The sequence below is a fragment of the Megalops cyprinoides genome, chromosome 5, assembly GCF_013368585.1.
Source record: "Megalops cyprinoides isolate fMegCyp1 chromosome 5, fMegCyp1.pri, whole genome shotgun sequence".
Taxonomy (NCBI): Eukaryota; Metazoa; Chordata; class Actinopteri; order Elopiformes; family Megalopidae; genus Megalops; species Megalops cyprinoides.
Window position 1 is genome coordinate 26,148,890 of NC_050587.1, and position 14,827 is coordinate 26,163,716.

At 40.8% G+C, this 14,827-nt stretch overlaps 2 protein-coding genes across 3 annotated transcripts; both read left to right on the forward strand.

The window, feature by feature from the left end:
• The first annotated feature begins 3,450 nt into the window (after positions 1–3,450).
• On the forward strand, positions 3,451–8,895 carry LOC118778050 (serine/arginine-rich splicing factor 9-like). Its single transcript, XM_036529367.1, has 5 exons — positions 3,451–3,513; positions 5,137–5,309; positions 5,546–5,715; positions 6,521–6,693; positions 8,016–8,895. The coding sequence occupies exons 2-5, from the start codon at positions 5,152–5,154 to the stop codon at positions 8,241–8,243; spliced, it is 729 nt and encodes a 242-aa protein (XP_036385260.1). The 5' UTR covers positions 3,451–3,513; positions 5,137–5,151; the 3' UTR covers positions 8,244–8,895.
• A 1,118-nt stretch (positions 8,896–10,013) lies between these two features.
• On the forward strand, positions 10,014–10,999 carry LOC118778162 (polyubiquitin-like). 2 transcript variants are annotated; one of them, XM_036529559.1, is made up of 2 exons: positions 10,014–10,093; positions 10,439–10,999. In XM_036529559.1, the coding sequence occupies exon 2, from the start codon at positions 10,457–10,459 to the stop codon at positions 10,964–10,966; it is 510 nt and encodes a 169-aa protein (XP_036385452.1). In that variant the 5' UTR covers positions 10,014–10,093; positions 10,439–10,456; the 3' UTR covers positions 10,967–10,999. The 2 variants fall into 2 exon arrangements, with proteins under 2 accessions (XP_036385452.1, XP_036385451.1); XM_036529558.1 differs by having other exon boundaries at positions 10,060–10,114.
• The last annotated feature ends 3,828 nt before the right edge of the window (positions 11,000–14,827 follow it).

Here is a 14,827-nt window from a genome sequence, read left to right on the forward strand (position 1 = left end):
CCATAGAGCTCAAGAAGAACCTGTCTTAAGACCGTGATTTGCATCTTGCTGTTCTTCATGTCCAGTCAGTGTGTTACAATGCTCAATATTTATACTGTAATTCAAGTGTAAGTAGCATATTTTTAAATGTACACATATCTACACAGCAGTGTTAATATGTTATGAATATTGACTTAATGTCATATGTATATAATCTTTTTATGTGAAATATTTAACTTCTAGCCTGTGTTCTGGAATGAAATCCCCACTCGTGTCATTGCATCTATAGGAAAATAGGACCACATTGCCAATGATCTGGTTTAAGACAGGGTTTCCAGGAACATGCTGTGTCATCAATGGGGATTGCCAGTATAATCTTTCATTTCATCATTTTTGTCATTAGTTTGTAAATTTGGAGATGAGCAAGATAGTTATCCAAATGAAAGGGTCATTTTTTTCTGTTTCTCTTTGTTGAGCTGTTTGCATTCACAAAGAGCTATCCAAACAGTATTGTAAGAGCTTTTCAACAATCCAGCTGAGTGACCAATGTGGCAAAAAAAAACAAAACATTTGAGTATCTTCTCTTTTCTTTTGCATTTCTATTCTTGGATAATATACTTGTTATTTGGTGGTTGTTTGTGTATATGATATATTACGAATAATCAAATGAATCTGTATAGTAAATGGTTTAAGTATTTATTTTAAAAAATGAAATAAAAGTGTAATTGTTCTATTTTTTTCCAGTTGCCTTGCCCCTGGCATTTTATTTCAGTTAGTGAATGGGTATATGTGACCAACCGCATCTGATGTCTTTAACTGGAAACACTTTGTTCCTGTAATATCTCTGTTTTCTCAGAGAATCTGGTTTTCTCAATGTTGCCCTCACCTCAGATCTTTTAACTACATAAAGTACATGAGATCATGACCTCGAAACTTCCACCAGTGACAACATTGACCTACCACTTAAAACTTAAAAACAAAATAATTTCTGTGTTTTAGCTAAAGTATTTTTTCAATGTCCATAAGGATTTAATAAAGTTTAGAATGTCGGTATAGCGTAATCATGGTATAACTATATCTTGAGATTTTATTAAGGAATATATAGTCTGCCAGTCATTTCATGACTTCATAGTCTATTTAAATGGGAACCATCTAAAATGAAATTACAGCACTACTTTTCATTTGTGAAGCTATTTATTTGATATTGCTATTTCTCTTGTTTTGTCACCCAGTCAGAGTGTGAGTTTTGCAACGAACTTGCATTGCATAATCATCAGCTGCTAGCTAAAGAGCATTATCATCACTGAACAGTCCTTTTTCTCCCTTCTGTGATTTTATTAGTGTTGTGGACATTCAGGCTGAACTGAACAAAGTCAATACAGTGAATTTAAACATGCAGAGATGAGACTTGCACTGTAATATTGTAGCTATCATGTAATTGCTCCAAATGGCTAATAATGAAGCGATGAAAGATATTTTATGAAAGATATATATTTTTACATCATAAACCTGTCACTATCAGTTGCAAAGTGTATGCTTTATAGCCTCCTGAAGACAACCGGTGAGGTTTGCAAAGATACAAACTGATATTGCCATTAATTGTCATTAGTGTGTCCCAGCTACATGTTACAATACATAGTGCATACAGTACATTTTGATTATCTGCACATTGGTGGAGAATCTGTCCATCTTACAGTACACGGGTATGTTCAGCACACAAAATAATTTTATATATACTAAAGGCAAACACCTGTATATGATGTCACATGCAGAGTATGAAACTTGTGAGTTAACTGGTACACACAGAGTACAGGTGGCCTTTGCCTTTGTGGGGTGTGTTCTTGAGATATCTGCAAATGGGGAAGTAAAACATCTTCATATCTGTGGGCGTGACAGAATTTCACATGAGAACAGTGTCGACAAATCAAGGTGAACAAAGCCAGCCAAAACTGTAGTCAGATGACATGGAGAAACAAGCATCTAAGTTTTTCAACATACACATGCATGTACCAATCTCTGTAGTAACTGGATTTAAATAAGGTATTCAACAGACATCAACAGACGTCAACAGACGGGCAGGGCCAGCTCTGACCCTACAAGAACAGAATGTGTTTTTAATCCCTCCCTTGAGAGTTTGCATTGGCTCCGTGTTAAATGACAACAGTGTGAAAACCTTGGTCATGCTGCATAAAATTTTGTCTGATTCAGCCTCTTCACTTCCCACTATTTTATCTTATCATAAATTATAAAGGTCATTGAATATGCACTCAACATTTTTCAGTGTGACGCCCTCAAATAGGACACTAAGGGCACATATCAAAGCAGTAAAAACAGCATAGCTCTGTGTGTGTGTTGCTCCATTAGTTCATTTTGAATCATTTCCTTTACAGTTTCCTGCTGTGCAGAAGATGTCCTACATGATATCTTGCTCTTCTTGAGATGGTGAAGCCAAGATGGTAGAGGTTGTTGTTGTTTTTGTTTTTGGTCTGGAAATCCAGGTAATGGTGGTTTAATACTGTAGATGAAGAAGAGCACACTCTTTGGAGGAAACGTGCTACTCTGCTCATCATCCATGCAATTCCGATGCCTGAGGAATCACAGGAGTGACAAGAAAACCCTGGCCAACCTTCCCCTGGTTTTGCAACGATGCTGTAGGGCTCAGCCTGCTGTCAAAACAAATGCCATGCTGACTGAGTCACTCTTGGACCCACACAAAGGCATTTTCACTTCTATATTCCTAAATTTTACCTACTAGCTACTAAATTTCTTTTTTTATGTTTTCCAGATCTGAAGTAGGCATCATTATTAAAAATGGCAGACAGCTAGTCTGAGGCATCCCTGCAACAATGTAAAGCATTGGTATTTTAAGATGAGATGGAAGTTAATGGGAACTAAGTAATTAAATGGATCGCTGGATCAAATAGTGCTTTTGGAAAGTGGTCCTCCTCTTCTATAGCCTGATAAACCCACAGGAAAGAACTAATTGGAATCAATGAGTCAGTGACCCGGACAGTCATTTTGAACTGAATGAAATGATTCGGTACAGTTAAAAGAACTGCACAAACAGACCTCGAAGAATGATAACTACCATTCACACTAGTACGTGGTTGCCCTGAGGACCATGGATAGGTATCGTTTTAAAGGGACTAACAATTACTCTCAAAATCGTTACGTAGTAGGACTTCTGCGAAATATGACTTAAGTCACTGCGAAATCGAGTTCATCTTTCTAAAAAAAATAAAATAAATAATAATAATCCGTTATCGTTAGCATCTAGCCACATATCCAAGTATTACATAACTGTAAAAATTTTGCGAGTGCTGTTGTTGAAACAAGTGTGTCATGTGTGTTTCCTATGAACCGATTACATTTCGATCTACAACTCGATCGTATATCTATGGTTAGACGTTACGTCTTTTTGAGTAGGGGCGGGCTAGTGCTGTGGAGAAGGCGGCCAGATAGAGGCGACTTCCTGCTCCGGGGGAAGGAAAAGACATAAAACGGGCTCAAAGAAAATACGCACAATATAGACAGGTTTGTGGAATGTCTTGCATTTTAGCCGCAGAGTCGGCTAAATATCAGGGGTTGCAAAATGTCAGCCGTGCAACAAAATGTTAACAAGTAGCCGGCTGTTTCGCTTTCTAAAAGCTGACTGTTACTTAGCTTGCTAGCGTGCGAAAGGTCTCAACAAAGGGGTTTGACTGAATGGTGTTCGACAGTCCTTGCTGAAACCTTCGGCGGTTAAATTTATCAGAGCGAGGTTTTGGTTGCTTTGAAATGGTTGATTTCTCACCAGTACGGTATTAGAACCTAAAAATTATTTTATATTCATGGTACATAAGCTGGTTGTGGCCTCGTTTTGCGGGGAACACGAGATCCCGCCGAGGGGTTTAAGCAAATCAGTTAACCAGTTAGCAGACACTAGTTAGCAGGTGACTGGCTGCATATTCTAACTTCGCGGAAATTGAGCTGGGGGAAGGTGAAACATAGTCGCCAGTTCTGGAAAAAAAAATCACAAGAACTAGCAAAACACTTACTTGTTTTCTAGTTAGCTAGCCATTCAGTTTCGGTGATTCGTCTACGGGGACACGTTACAGCTTGCTAGCTCTTTAGCTAGTGCATATTTGCTAACCAGTGTTAGGTTATTACGGTGTTGGCTGGCTAATTAACGTTGTTCTGACTCTACGAAGTGTATTTTGCTTGGTGCTGGTGTGATGTAATGTTAGTCCAGAAAACTCAGTGAACAAGCTAGCCACGCTAACTAGCTTGCTGTAGTCATAGGCCAGCGCGAAATTGAAATTACTGTAATGTTAGCTGGCTAGATGTAGAGTTATTTGCAGCACTATAAACAGCTTAAGAAAACATTCTGTTTCTACCCATGTCGCTAAATATTTTCACGTGCCATCATCTAATTAACCAGCCAGACATACATTTATTGTTCTGTTACGTTTATTAACTGTTTTAAACAACTAACTGTTACATTGCTAATTTCAACCCCGGTTGACTGGTGCATTCTGGGTAACACATGAATAAAATCGGTCCCTGTTTTAACTTTTCTATGAGTAGCGACTGCCATTTGAAAACTTGAAAATCTGTTTTTGTGTGGCCGCATGAATTTAGTATATTAATCATTTGAAGATTTGAAAAGTTTTAACCAATTTGGAGCCATCTGAAGCCCTCAGTAAGCCCTTGATTTTTTCCTTGGTCAAGTGCACAGTGAATGCTGTAACTCCTCGTATGCTACATCTGAACAAGCTGTTTAAATCACAAGGTACCACTTGGGGGGGGGGACCTTACAAAAAGAACTTTCCATTTACTGCTATAGCCTAATAGACTTTGTGGTCGAAGGCTCCAATTGAGAAGATAGGTCTCAAATCGTTTCCCGTGCTCACCACAACCGTCACGAAAATGTTTACTAGAATTTGAGAGAGATAAAAATATAATTTCAGGCTGTCCAGGCATTGGTAGGTGCTGTGGGTTCCTGTGGTGAACTTTCCTTACCGCTCTCTGTGTGGTAGTGATCTCCTTGCTCTGTGTGATGGTGGTCTTGCTGTGCATGCTGGTAATTTTCTCCCCTTGTCTCTTTGGGTGTTGGGGACCACCACCCCTCCTTGCTGTGCACCCTGGTGATCTTCCTGTCCCTTGCTGTGTTCTCAGGGCCCCGGTGAAATCATGGCAGACGGGAGGATCTATGTGGGGAACCTTCCGACGGATGTTCAGGAAAGAGACATTGAGGACCTTTTCTTCAAATATGGGAAGATCCGAGACATTGAGCTGAAGAACAACCGTGGCACCATCCCGTTTGCCTTTGTCCGTTTCGAGGACCCTCGGTGAGCTCCTGTGGCTGTGGCCATGCAGATGACAGGCTACCAGACCGTGATCTTATAGATTACAGGATACTAAACTGAGGTCTTTAAGATGCTCTTCAGAGATCACAACACTATTACCAGTTGTGGTCACAAAGATGACCAGAGATTACCATGCGACCTCTGTACCTTAATTTTGTGTTATGAGCTTTAAAAGACTGTGTGTCTGAACTCCCTGTTTCTGATTCCTCTCCTCCTAGTGATGCAGAGGATGCAGTCTATGGGAGAAATGGCTATGGATTTGGGGACTGCAAGTTGCGAGTGGAGTACCCTCGCTCCTCCTCCAAATTCACTGGCCCCATGGGAGGAGGGCCCAGGGGAAGATTTGGCCCTCCGACCCGCAGATCTGAGTTTCGGGTCATTGTGACTGGTATGCAGAAACTGTTTACATGCTTTGAAATGCATACAAATGCGATCACATTGTTTCTCTGACTAACAGTGTCTAGAATGGACAACAATTAGTATTACTTGAATTTGTATTCATGTTACAACATTAAGAATCAGGAGTCTTACCAAAAGGATTAGGAATGTAGTAGGACACATTAGAACTTTCTCTAGACTAAATAAACTCGTTAGTAAAGGCATGAATATAGCACAGGTTAACTGTAAGGATGGTATCCTGTCCTAAGCTGGTGTAGTGTGTCAAGTTTAGAGGGTTGTGTCTCATGCTGTTGTTGAGGTAGTGTGTGTTAATGAGGGTTAATGAGTGTAACACGCTGTAGGCATGATTAGATTGGAGAGATCAGATGAATTAAAGGTTTCCAGTCTGCATATTGGTGTTTATTAAATTGCAGCATAGAGGCAAGAAATAAAATGGAAAAAAGCTTTTCGTAGGCCTGCCTTCTTGGGTCTGCCTACAAAATATAATAAACTAATGACAAAGGCAGAATAAACCACAATATAAACACTGTCCCTTTTCAGGGCACCGTAGATGGGCTTTTGGGAGTCTGTTGCTTGCTCACTCACACTCTCACTTTTGCTGCTCCAGTCTCTTCCACTGTGGATAAGGTCTTTTATAAGTGATTCCCTTGACAAAGTTATGTTAACCATGCCCAGGTGTGCCTGCTGGAGGTGTGGTTGTTTTCCCCTCAGCATCTGCACAGATGCATGCCACAGTGAGGCTTTGTGTTGTAGTAAGGCCATCACACACATCGCTCCCTCCCACTCCCCTCCAGGCCTCCCTCCGACAGGCAGCTGGCAGGACCTAAAGGACCACATGCGGGAGGCAGGGGATGTGTGTTTCGCCGATGTCCAGCGGGATGGGGAAGGCGTGGTGGAGTTCCTGCGGAGAGAGGACATGGAGTACGCTCTGCGCCGACTGGACGGGACTGAGTTTCGCTCGCACCAGGTAACCACACATGCCCCAGGCCAGGTACTTACAGGATTACATCTGACAGCTGAGATGCTTTTATAGTCACATAAGTAGTCAAAGGTAACTGCAACTGTCACTTAACAGTTCAAAAATACAAAACACAGTGTCAGAAAAATGAGGCTGGGAGGAATATGGCAGTCTTTGTAAGGCACAGCACTCCTTCACAAACCTCTAACCAGCTGTTTACACAAACCGGTTGTTTGTGCAAATCACTTTCCACCACAAACATTAAGGGAAACACTGTCTGCCGGTATGGTATCAATTCATTCATCCATATTACATTCCCTTTACACTCCTGTCATTCATTCACATCATTCAGGCACATTATTCATATCAGTGTCAAGGAGGAAGAGTTCATGCTGCTAGAGTGTCCTTTTGGCCCTTTATAAATGGAAAGATTGTTCAGCCCATTTGTAGCCCATTTTTGCATATTTAAAATGGTGTTAAGCCTGATCATGCAAATTGCTGGGTAGATAGTTTATATACTAATATATAAACTAATATACATTTATCTAAAAAAGCTGAAGCAATATAAACTTTAGTCAGTCACATATGCCTTTAAAGTTGAAATATTTTTAATGAGTGGGATGCAGATATTTATAGAATAACTGCTGAACAGATGATTTAAGTGAGGTGATGTGCATTGTGTTCTTTTTGTTTGTGATTACTAGTACCTTGTGAATGGTGACGGTTACATGCAAAATTAGATTAGTATCTGCTTAGAGCATGTCTTTTTATGAAGGAAAACTACTAAATTGGGAAACTTGTGCAGTTAGGCATCAGCAACCAAAACCACAGTATTATAAGCAAAAACAAGAGCACATAATGCACACCACCTCACTTAGATTTCTTTCAGGACAGTTCAGTATGCATGGAGGCAGTCATAGATGAGCACCCTTTGGTCTACTCAAGCAGCAGCATACATGGCAGCAGTAAAATGATACAGCTTTAGTTGGTCCGTGCCAGACACAGGGGTTAGTTCAACAAATAGCAGTGAATTGAGTCTATTTTGTAAACTTCCTGAACTGTAATTAAACACAAACCAGGGTATAATGTGGGATCATGGTCTGTAATGTGGCCTTTCTCTCATCCAACTGTATTATGTAATGTACTGTATCATTTAATCAAAGCTTGAAATGTCTTTCTCCTGAGAATTTACAAAATTAAATCCCTGTAAGCGTTTGGCTTTCACAAGGCAAACTGACACATTCCTGCTGTGGCCAACCAATCCCTCTCCCTGTGTGTTAACGATTTCAAAAACCAACTGTAATTGATGCTGTTCTGTCACTGTCCTGTAGGGGGAGACTTCATACATCAGAGTCCACGAGGAAAGAGGCTCCAGTTGGGGGCGCTCACGATCCCGCTCCAGGTCTCGGGGACGCTATTCACCCCCCTACCCAAGCCGGGGTTCTCCTCCCCCACGCTATCAGTCCCCCCCACCCCGCCGGCATTCTTTCTCCCGCCATAGCCCACCCCCCCATCGCATCCCAGCACAGCACCACAGCCCTCCCCGGCACTATCGGTAAACACCCACCAAACACACCTGAAACAGGTCACCAACCACCAACAATGAGAATTTTTTTCTGCAGTTTTATTTGTTTAATTTACATTCCATTATAAGGACTGCCCCCCTCCCAAGGCCTTAAGTTGTAGAGTTGTCCCAGAGAGACGAGGATAGCAGATGATACAGTATCCAGATCTGCTGTTCAAGTGGGAGAGCAAGCCACCAACTGTCAGTGGACCAGTGGAACATCTGAGAGACTGTGGACATTCTCTGCACACAGCGTTCATCACAGGTTGAATCGTTTTTTCACTGCTGTGCTGTCCCACATTTTGGGAGTGCAGTACTGTTTGGTCGGAGCAGAGGTCTCCCTTTGGAATATAGAGTACCCATACAGTGTGAATATCGACCTACCCCATCACAGTGGTTCACGCCGTTCTGTCATGAAGCTCAACCTGTTTTCATGGAAGAGGGATTCTTTCTACAGTCTTCCTCTCTGGATGCTCCTCTGGCAAGCTTCTGTCTCCAGACTATTACGTGATTTTTTTTTCTTTTGTTTTAATTAAGAGGCAAAACATTTTTAATTAGAGATTACCGCCTCTGTTCACCCAGTGTTCTTCCTTTGTATCTTGTAATGGCTGTGTATAAAAGCAGATTTTTTCCAATTAAAAGATGGAATCACGCAGCTGTTTTCCCTAGTGTTAATAGTAAAAACACTGAATGTAAAACGGTGACACATCACTTACTGCCCAGGTCATGGGCAGCCTGTTCACCTGGCTGTACAAAAATGAGGACAGTGAGTATGAAGTGTTTGTATTAAAAAAATTGATCACATTTTATATTAAATATTACTAGATAAGACCTTAAAACCTCCATGAATTTCATGGATGTTTTATGAAATGTTAAACAGCATATGTAAGGTTTTGTGAATGGCGGTGTGAGAGACCATGTTTTCACGTGCATGGTTCCATGTGCAACTTTTATTTCTTGGGTATCTATTAGCAATAAAATCCCTTTGGTTAGAATGACAAATAAAGCACTCTAGATTCAGCGGTGTTCATGAGCAAATTTCAGTATTATCTAAAGAAGAATAATGTAATACACGCTTAATTCATTTTTTCTTTACCGTATAGGGTTGTAGAGGGTTTCATGATCTTAATCTCTTTACAGTAACATTAAGTGAAATTTAGGATGTAATCAGATAAGCATAAACAGAACTGAATTGCACTAGTAACTAATCCAGCTGTATAATTTCCCGACAATATGTAAATACGATTTTTAAGTAAATGTCATGCGGCTGCGCATCATCTCACACCCAGGGAAAAACACCTGTGTGGCTGGCTCCATGGATTTTTGAGTGGTGTAGGCTCTGCCGGCATGAACAGTTACAAAGGTTTCATTTTTTGTCAGTTTGTAGGTATTGTAAGATTAGTGGTGATTTAAAAAACACGACAGAGAATGGAGCACAGAAGACGACCGACGCAGATTTTCTCGCCCTGTCCTCAAAGGACCGGCCCCCTTGAGTTCCATTTCTCTTCGAGAAGGGGGTACTTTTATGTTTTGGGGTTTTATGTGTTGCATGTAGTTGCATCATCTTGAACTGAATTAAGCTGCTTTTTATGCACGATGACAAGTGGCACACAAACCTAAGTTGTATATTTTACTGCCCGTCATCAGTCACTTTCGGTTCACCGCTGGGGTTTTAAAATAGCTGGGAATGGAAACCGAAAGTGCCAGTGCCGAAAAAACAAAGATTGCTTCTTATCACTGATGTTTTGAAAGGGGCGGTCCGCTACTGCCTTATAAAATGCTGAATATAGCTAAGAAATTTCTGTGCAAGTCTCTGGGTATCCCTGGATACGGTTTGAAGTTTCTGTGAGTAGTCTTTGACAACAGGTAGCTAAATGCTTATTCTACGTTTATTCAGTTAAAGGGTTTGTAGGTGTCAATAGCTTTACTATAACTCCTTTTTACTAATATATGTGAAGTTGTTAAAATAACAGGAAATTATATTGATGTGTAACGCCAATATCAAATAATTTCCATTGGAGGTAACTTAGCTTTGTGTAATTTATGAAAAAAAAAAAAACAGTACCAATTCTCTGGACAACACTATGGAAGGAAAAGTTTGACGAAAGTGCCATTAGATGTCGGTTCGTTTGAGTATAGTAGTGTGAGGCTAACATTGTTTACTTAGCGTATTTACATGTTTGCTCACAGGCATTAAGTACGACCATCATGGATCAGCTGACCATTAAATTTCTGAGCGGACAAACGTTCTCCTTGTCCGTGAGCATGGACACCACAGTTGGAAGCCTGAAAGACCTGATCCAGCAACGCACCGACGTACCGACCGCTAGGCAGAGGCTCACTGCGCAGAACGGGCAGAGGGTCGACCTTAAAGACGACTCGAAAACTCTGCGCCAGTACGGTGTGAGTGCGGGATGCGTGGTCCTGGTGCTTGTCACGGAGCCCAGTCAGCCCACTTTCATCCAGGTGTTCCTACGAACCGACAAGGGTTTGACTCATGCGTACACGATCTCACCGGCGGAGACGGTCTCCCAGTTCAAGCGCAAGGTGGCGGAGAGGGAGAACATTCCAGTGGACCAACAGAGGCTGATTTACGAGGGCAAGCAGATGGATGACGGCAAAAAGCTGGCGGACTACGGCGTCAGAGCCGAAAGTACCATCTTTCTTTCACTGCGTCTGAGAGGAGGAAACCCCGACTGTTTTGCCACGTTTTGCTAATTGGCTATTAAATTGATCTAAACTAATTTTGAAGCGCCATACGATCTTTGATTTCTGTTGTATCTGTACTAATAATATAGGCTACTGAGTTGTTTTGAAACAAAGATTGATGGAGGAAAGTTAAGCATTAATGCAGTTATGTTATTTGTTTGCTACGCTATATGATAAATCCTTTCTTCGATTACGTACATGAAAAATGTCCTTGCTTACGTTTGATGTGAAAATGTGGAAATTAAATATAACTTAATGTTAAACCTGATCCTTTTGTTGTGCCGACGGTAGAATTCAGTGACACCTAAAGTGACTTCATGCTCTCACAGCATTCTCTGACTTACACTACGTCACAGAGCAGCGGATTGTAAACCACGGTTTCTCTACATGGAGAATGTTTGAGTCATCAGCTCGTTACGTCACTGCCACATTACTGTAAGAACATTCCTTGAATTCAGGCCCAGAAAAAAAACTCATTCATTTGCCAAGTGGTTAGTGAAAGTAAATTAAATGGATTTAAAACCCCCAACGCCCCCCCCCCCCTTTTCTTGCAGTTTTTTTTCCACCAGGATAGTGATTTTTAAATTTTACTTTAAGATGATGTTTAACATCAGTTAATAGATACAATTTTAACAAATATCACACCATCAGTATAGGCTACCCGTCTTTACTATAGAGAACTGTGAAATGTAACATTTAAATTTCAAAAATGTCAAATTATATACTCTTCGGAGTGACTCCATTAGGCTGAGTGAGCCAGGTTTTCACGGTAAATAAATTCGGTTATTTGGATTACAGGTATGCAATCCGCAAAATTACTCTATATTTAGCTATATAATAGCTATATTTGTAATTTAGCAGACGCTCTTAGCCAAGGCGATGTACAAGATGAGCGACCTACAAGATGTGTGTACAGTTACCGTTACATTTACATTTTTGATATCCATTAGATGCTCTTATTCCGAAGCGAATGCCAAAATAAAGCACAACGTGTATCTAACAAAAACGATACCAAACGTTATACAAGCAAGTACAGCAGCATCCACTCACGAACAACCCAGCCCAAAACGGAAGTGCATCATACCCGGCAGAGGGACCGTGCCATTCTAACACTTAATCTGCTGTAAACCTATCATATGCCATGGATGGGATCAGATGCATATCGTTAATTAGCGATCACAGTATGGGAAAGTGATGTGACAGCGCACCCCCCAGTGGCCTCCTCGGATGGTACTCCTGTTGACAGAGTCTCTTTGGTAAGAGACAAAACTGCCGCTTCTCAGCGCAAACGCACCCGCTAATTTCCCTGCAAAATTAGAGAGAGAATGAGCAGCCAGGCGAAGGGGGGCAGCACAAACGTCCGAATAAACTGACGAGCAGTTGACTAGCACTCGCGAAACTAAGGCAAAAAAGATCGCTATGCAACATTACGTTAGTTCTTGCAGTGCTTAGGAACATACTATTAAAATTATTGCATTATTACACTATTAACATAATTTAACGTGAAAAACATAATAAACCAACAGGTTATATAGACTGTGCTGCAAATGACCCTACTCATGTCTTGAAAGCGACTAATTCTTCTGATATCTCAAGCACATGTACTGCTTCCCATAGGAAGATTTGATATCCGTAATTTCTAACATGCGCCGTGCAGATCTACTTTGTAGTGCATTTATCAGGCTATACCAGTTTATCATATAAAAATATTAAGTATGCAAGAAATCGCATGTTATTGTATTAGACACATGTTGCATATCAGATAGCATTCGTGCTATTAGGCAGCACTTTGGCCACCACGCACCAAGGCATCCCTCGCACATTCCCCTGCCGTACTTCTCCCATCCCAGGGTGCCCTACTCACCAGTGCTTCACCCATCTCTGGGGTTCCTCACACCGGGGTCAACCTAACCTGGGGGTCCCTCATACGGCTCACACACTGGGCACGCCTCCGATGGCCTCACAGCCAGCCATCCCACTACTGACACCATTTGTAGCGAAAGGCGAGAGCAGTCACCCCACCCGGCCTCAAACCTGGGTCTATGGGGCACCAACCATGTGACTTTGGCCGCGATGCCAAAGAGCCAGTCTCGTTGGTATGGCAGTCAGAGCACATACTCAACCGTAGTGACGGCACTCCATCACAACATGTACATGCTGCGATCATTCTCATCAAAATCTGTAATTAGTCATACGTCTCTAGTGGCTGTCACATTCACACACTCAAAAAAGGCACTAAGTGCACAGAGCTTAAATTCTAAATGCCATACTTTTTTTGTAATGACTCTGGGCAGGGAGGGAGAAAATGCTGAGAAAATACCACACTTACTTTTTGGGTGAAAATCACGTCTATAATCACAGACATGGCGATAATGTATTGTAAATGTGTGTCAAGATTAGTTCAGTGGTTGCCACATAAATCATAACATTTGAAATCTGTTTGATGCAATGTCTGCTCTGGGGAAAAGTGAGACATGTGAAAACATGATATACATTTACAATGACTAGCTAGAACGTCTAGAAAGGTTGGGTGAGAAGTTTTCAAAATTTGATTAAAAACAAGCCAAATGGCTGGTTAGATACCTTAAAATCCTTGTCCTTGGGTCGTTCTGGCACAGCAGAAGAATAACCTTGTAGATTAGAAACACAACATCTTTAAAGTATCAAACTCTTATATAATGACATCATCCTTTGCCCAGAAATCCATGCCTAGGACAGGACATTCATTCACTCTTACTGTGTTTTTTTAATCAGTCCTAAAATTAGGGCTCTAGTGAAGTCTTCATATGTATGTAAGCATGACTAAACACGTTTAGTAGATAATAACAAGCTTCATAATAATAAGTCTCATAGACACAGCATTCACAGAAATTGATACTATACACAAGCACTGAAGTTACAGGTCTCAGTTTGACCACTAGAGTGCAGTGGCAGTGTATGAAACTGGTTAGGATGAAGCCGATATCGTCACATGTTACATTAAATTACATTATATTATATTACATGCATTTAGCAGACGCTCTTATCCAGAGAGACTTCTATATATAACATAATGCACCTATAGGGACACCGATGGCCACACCCGGTACTTTCTGCTCCCAGTCATGGGTTCAGGGTTATGTTATCTACCTCTAATACCAGCTGTTTTGTGTAAAAGCTGGAAGCTGACCCAGGATGAGTAGTTGGGGGCAGACCCAATGGACGCCACAGACAAGAACAGGGCAGCAGTTATGCAGTACACACAAATGCAGATCACTATTGCAAATTGCACTAATGCAAACCGATGTGCATGCTCTCAAAACGTGAGACATTTAAACAGAGCCTTGCAAACCAGCCAAATTCCATTGCAAAATGAATTATTACAGTATTTTACAATTGCTTTGACTCAATTTTCACAACATAGTTTCAGTGTGCAAAACAAAGCAATAGTAAAATTCTGTAATACTTTTATAAAAATCAAACGCTGGCATCAAAACTATAAAAACATGTCATCCAGTGAGGAAATAATCTATTCATGTACATCCACACATGTATACTAATGGCAAAACATGTTTATCAGAATACTCAGCAGTCCCAGCAGTGTGTATTAGTTTTTTCTTTATGTAAAACATCTCATTTGATCACAATTTTGGAAATGGCAGAGCTGTTACCTCAGACAAGTTTAGTGATTTTAGGAGGGCTGTATCAAACATAAAATGTTTGTGTTTGGTGACCACAAATAGACTGAAAAGATATTGATGATTCACAACCGAAAAAATGGACAACAGCAAGAAAAACAAAACAAAAAAAAACATGTACTGTAGTGAACATTTACTTTATATATAATGAGCTTCTGATCATTATATATGAAGTAAATGGAAACTGAGCACA

What these genes read in the sequence shown, in the direction of transcription:
- LOC118778050 (XM_036529367.1), top strand. Translation starts at nt 5,152, where the DNA reads ATGGCAGACGGGAGGATCTATGTGGGGAACCTTCCGACGGATGTTCAG. An exon ending in GTCCGTTTCGAGGACCCTCG is followed by an intron (nt 5,310 to 5,545) that starts GTGAGCTCCTGT and finishes CTCTCCTCCTAG; the next exon opens with TGATGCAGAGGATGCAGTCT. An exon ending in GTTTCGGGTCATTGTGACTG is followed by an intron (nt 5,716 to 6,520) that starts GTATGCAGAAAC and finishes ACTCCCCTCCAG; the next exon opens with GCCTCCCTCCGACAGGCAGC.
- LOC118778162 (XM_036529559.1), top strand. Translation starts at nt 10,457, where the DNA reads ATGGATCAGCTGACCATTAAATTTCTGAGCGGACAAACGTTCTCCTTG.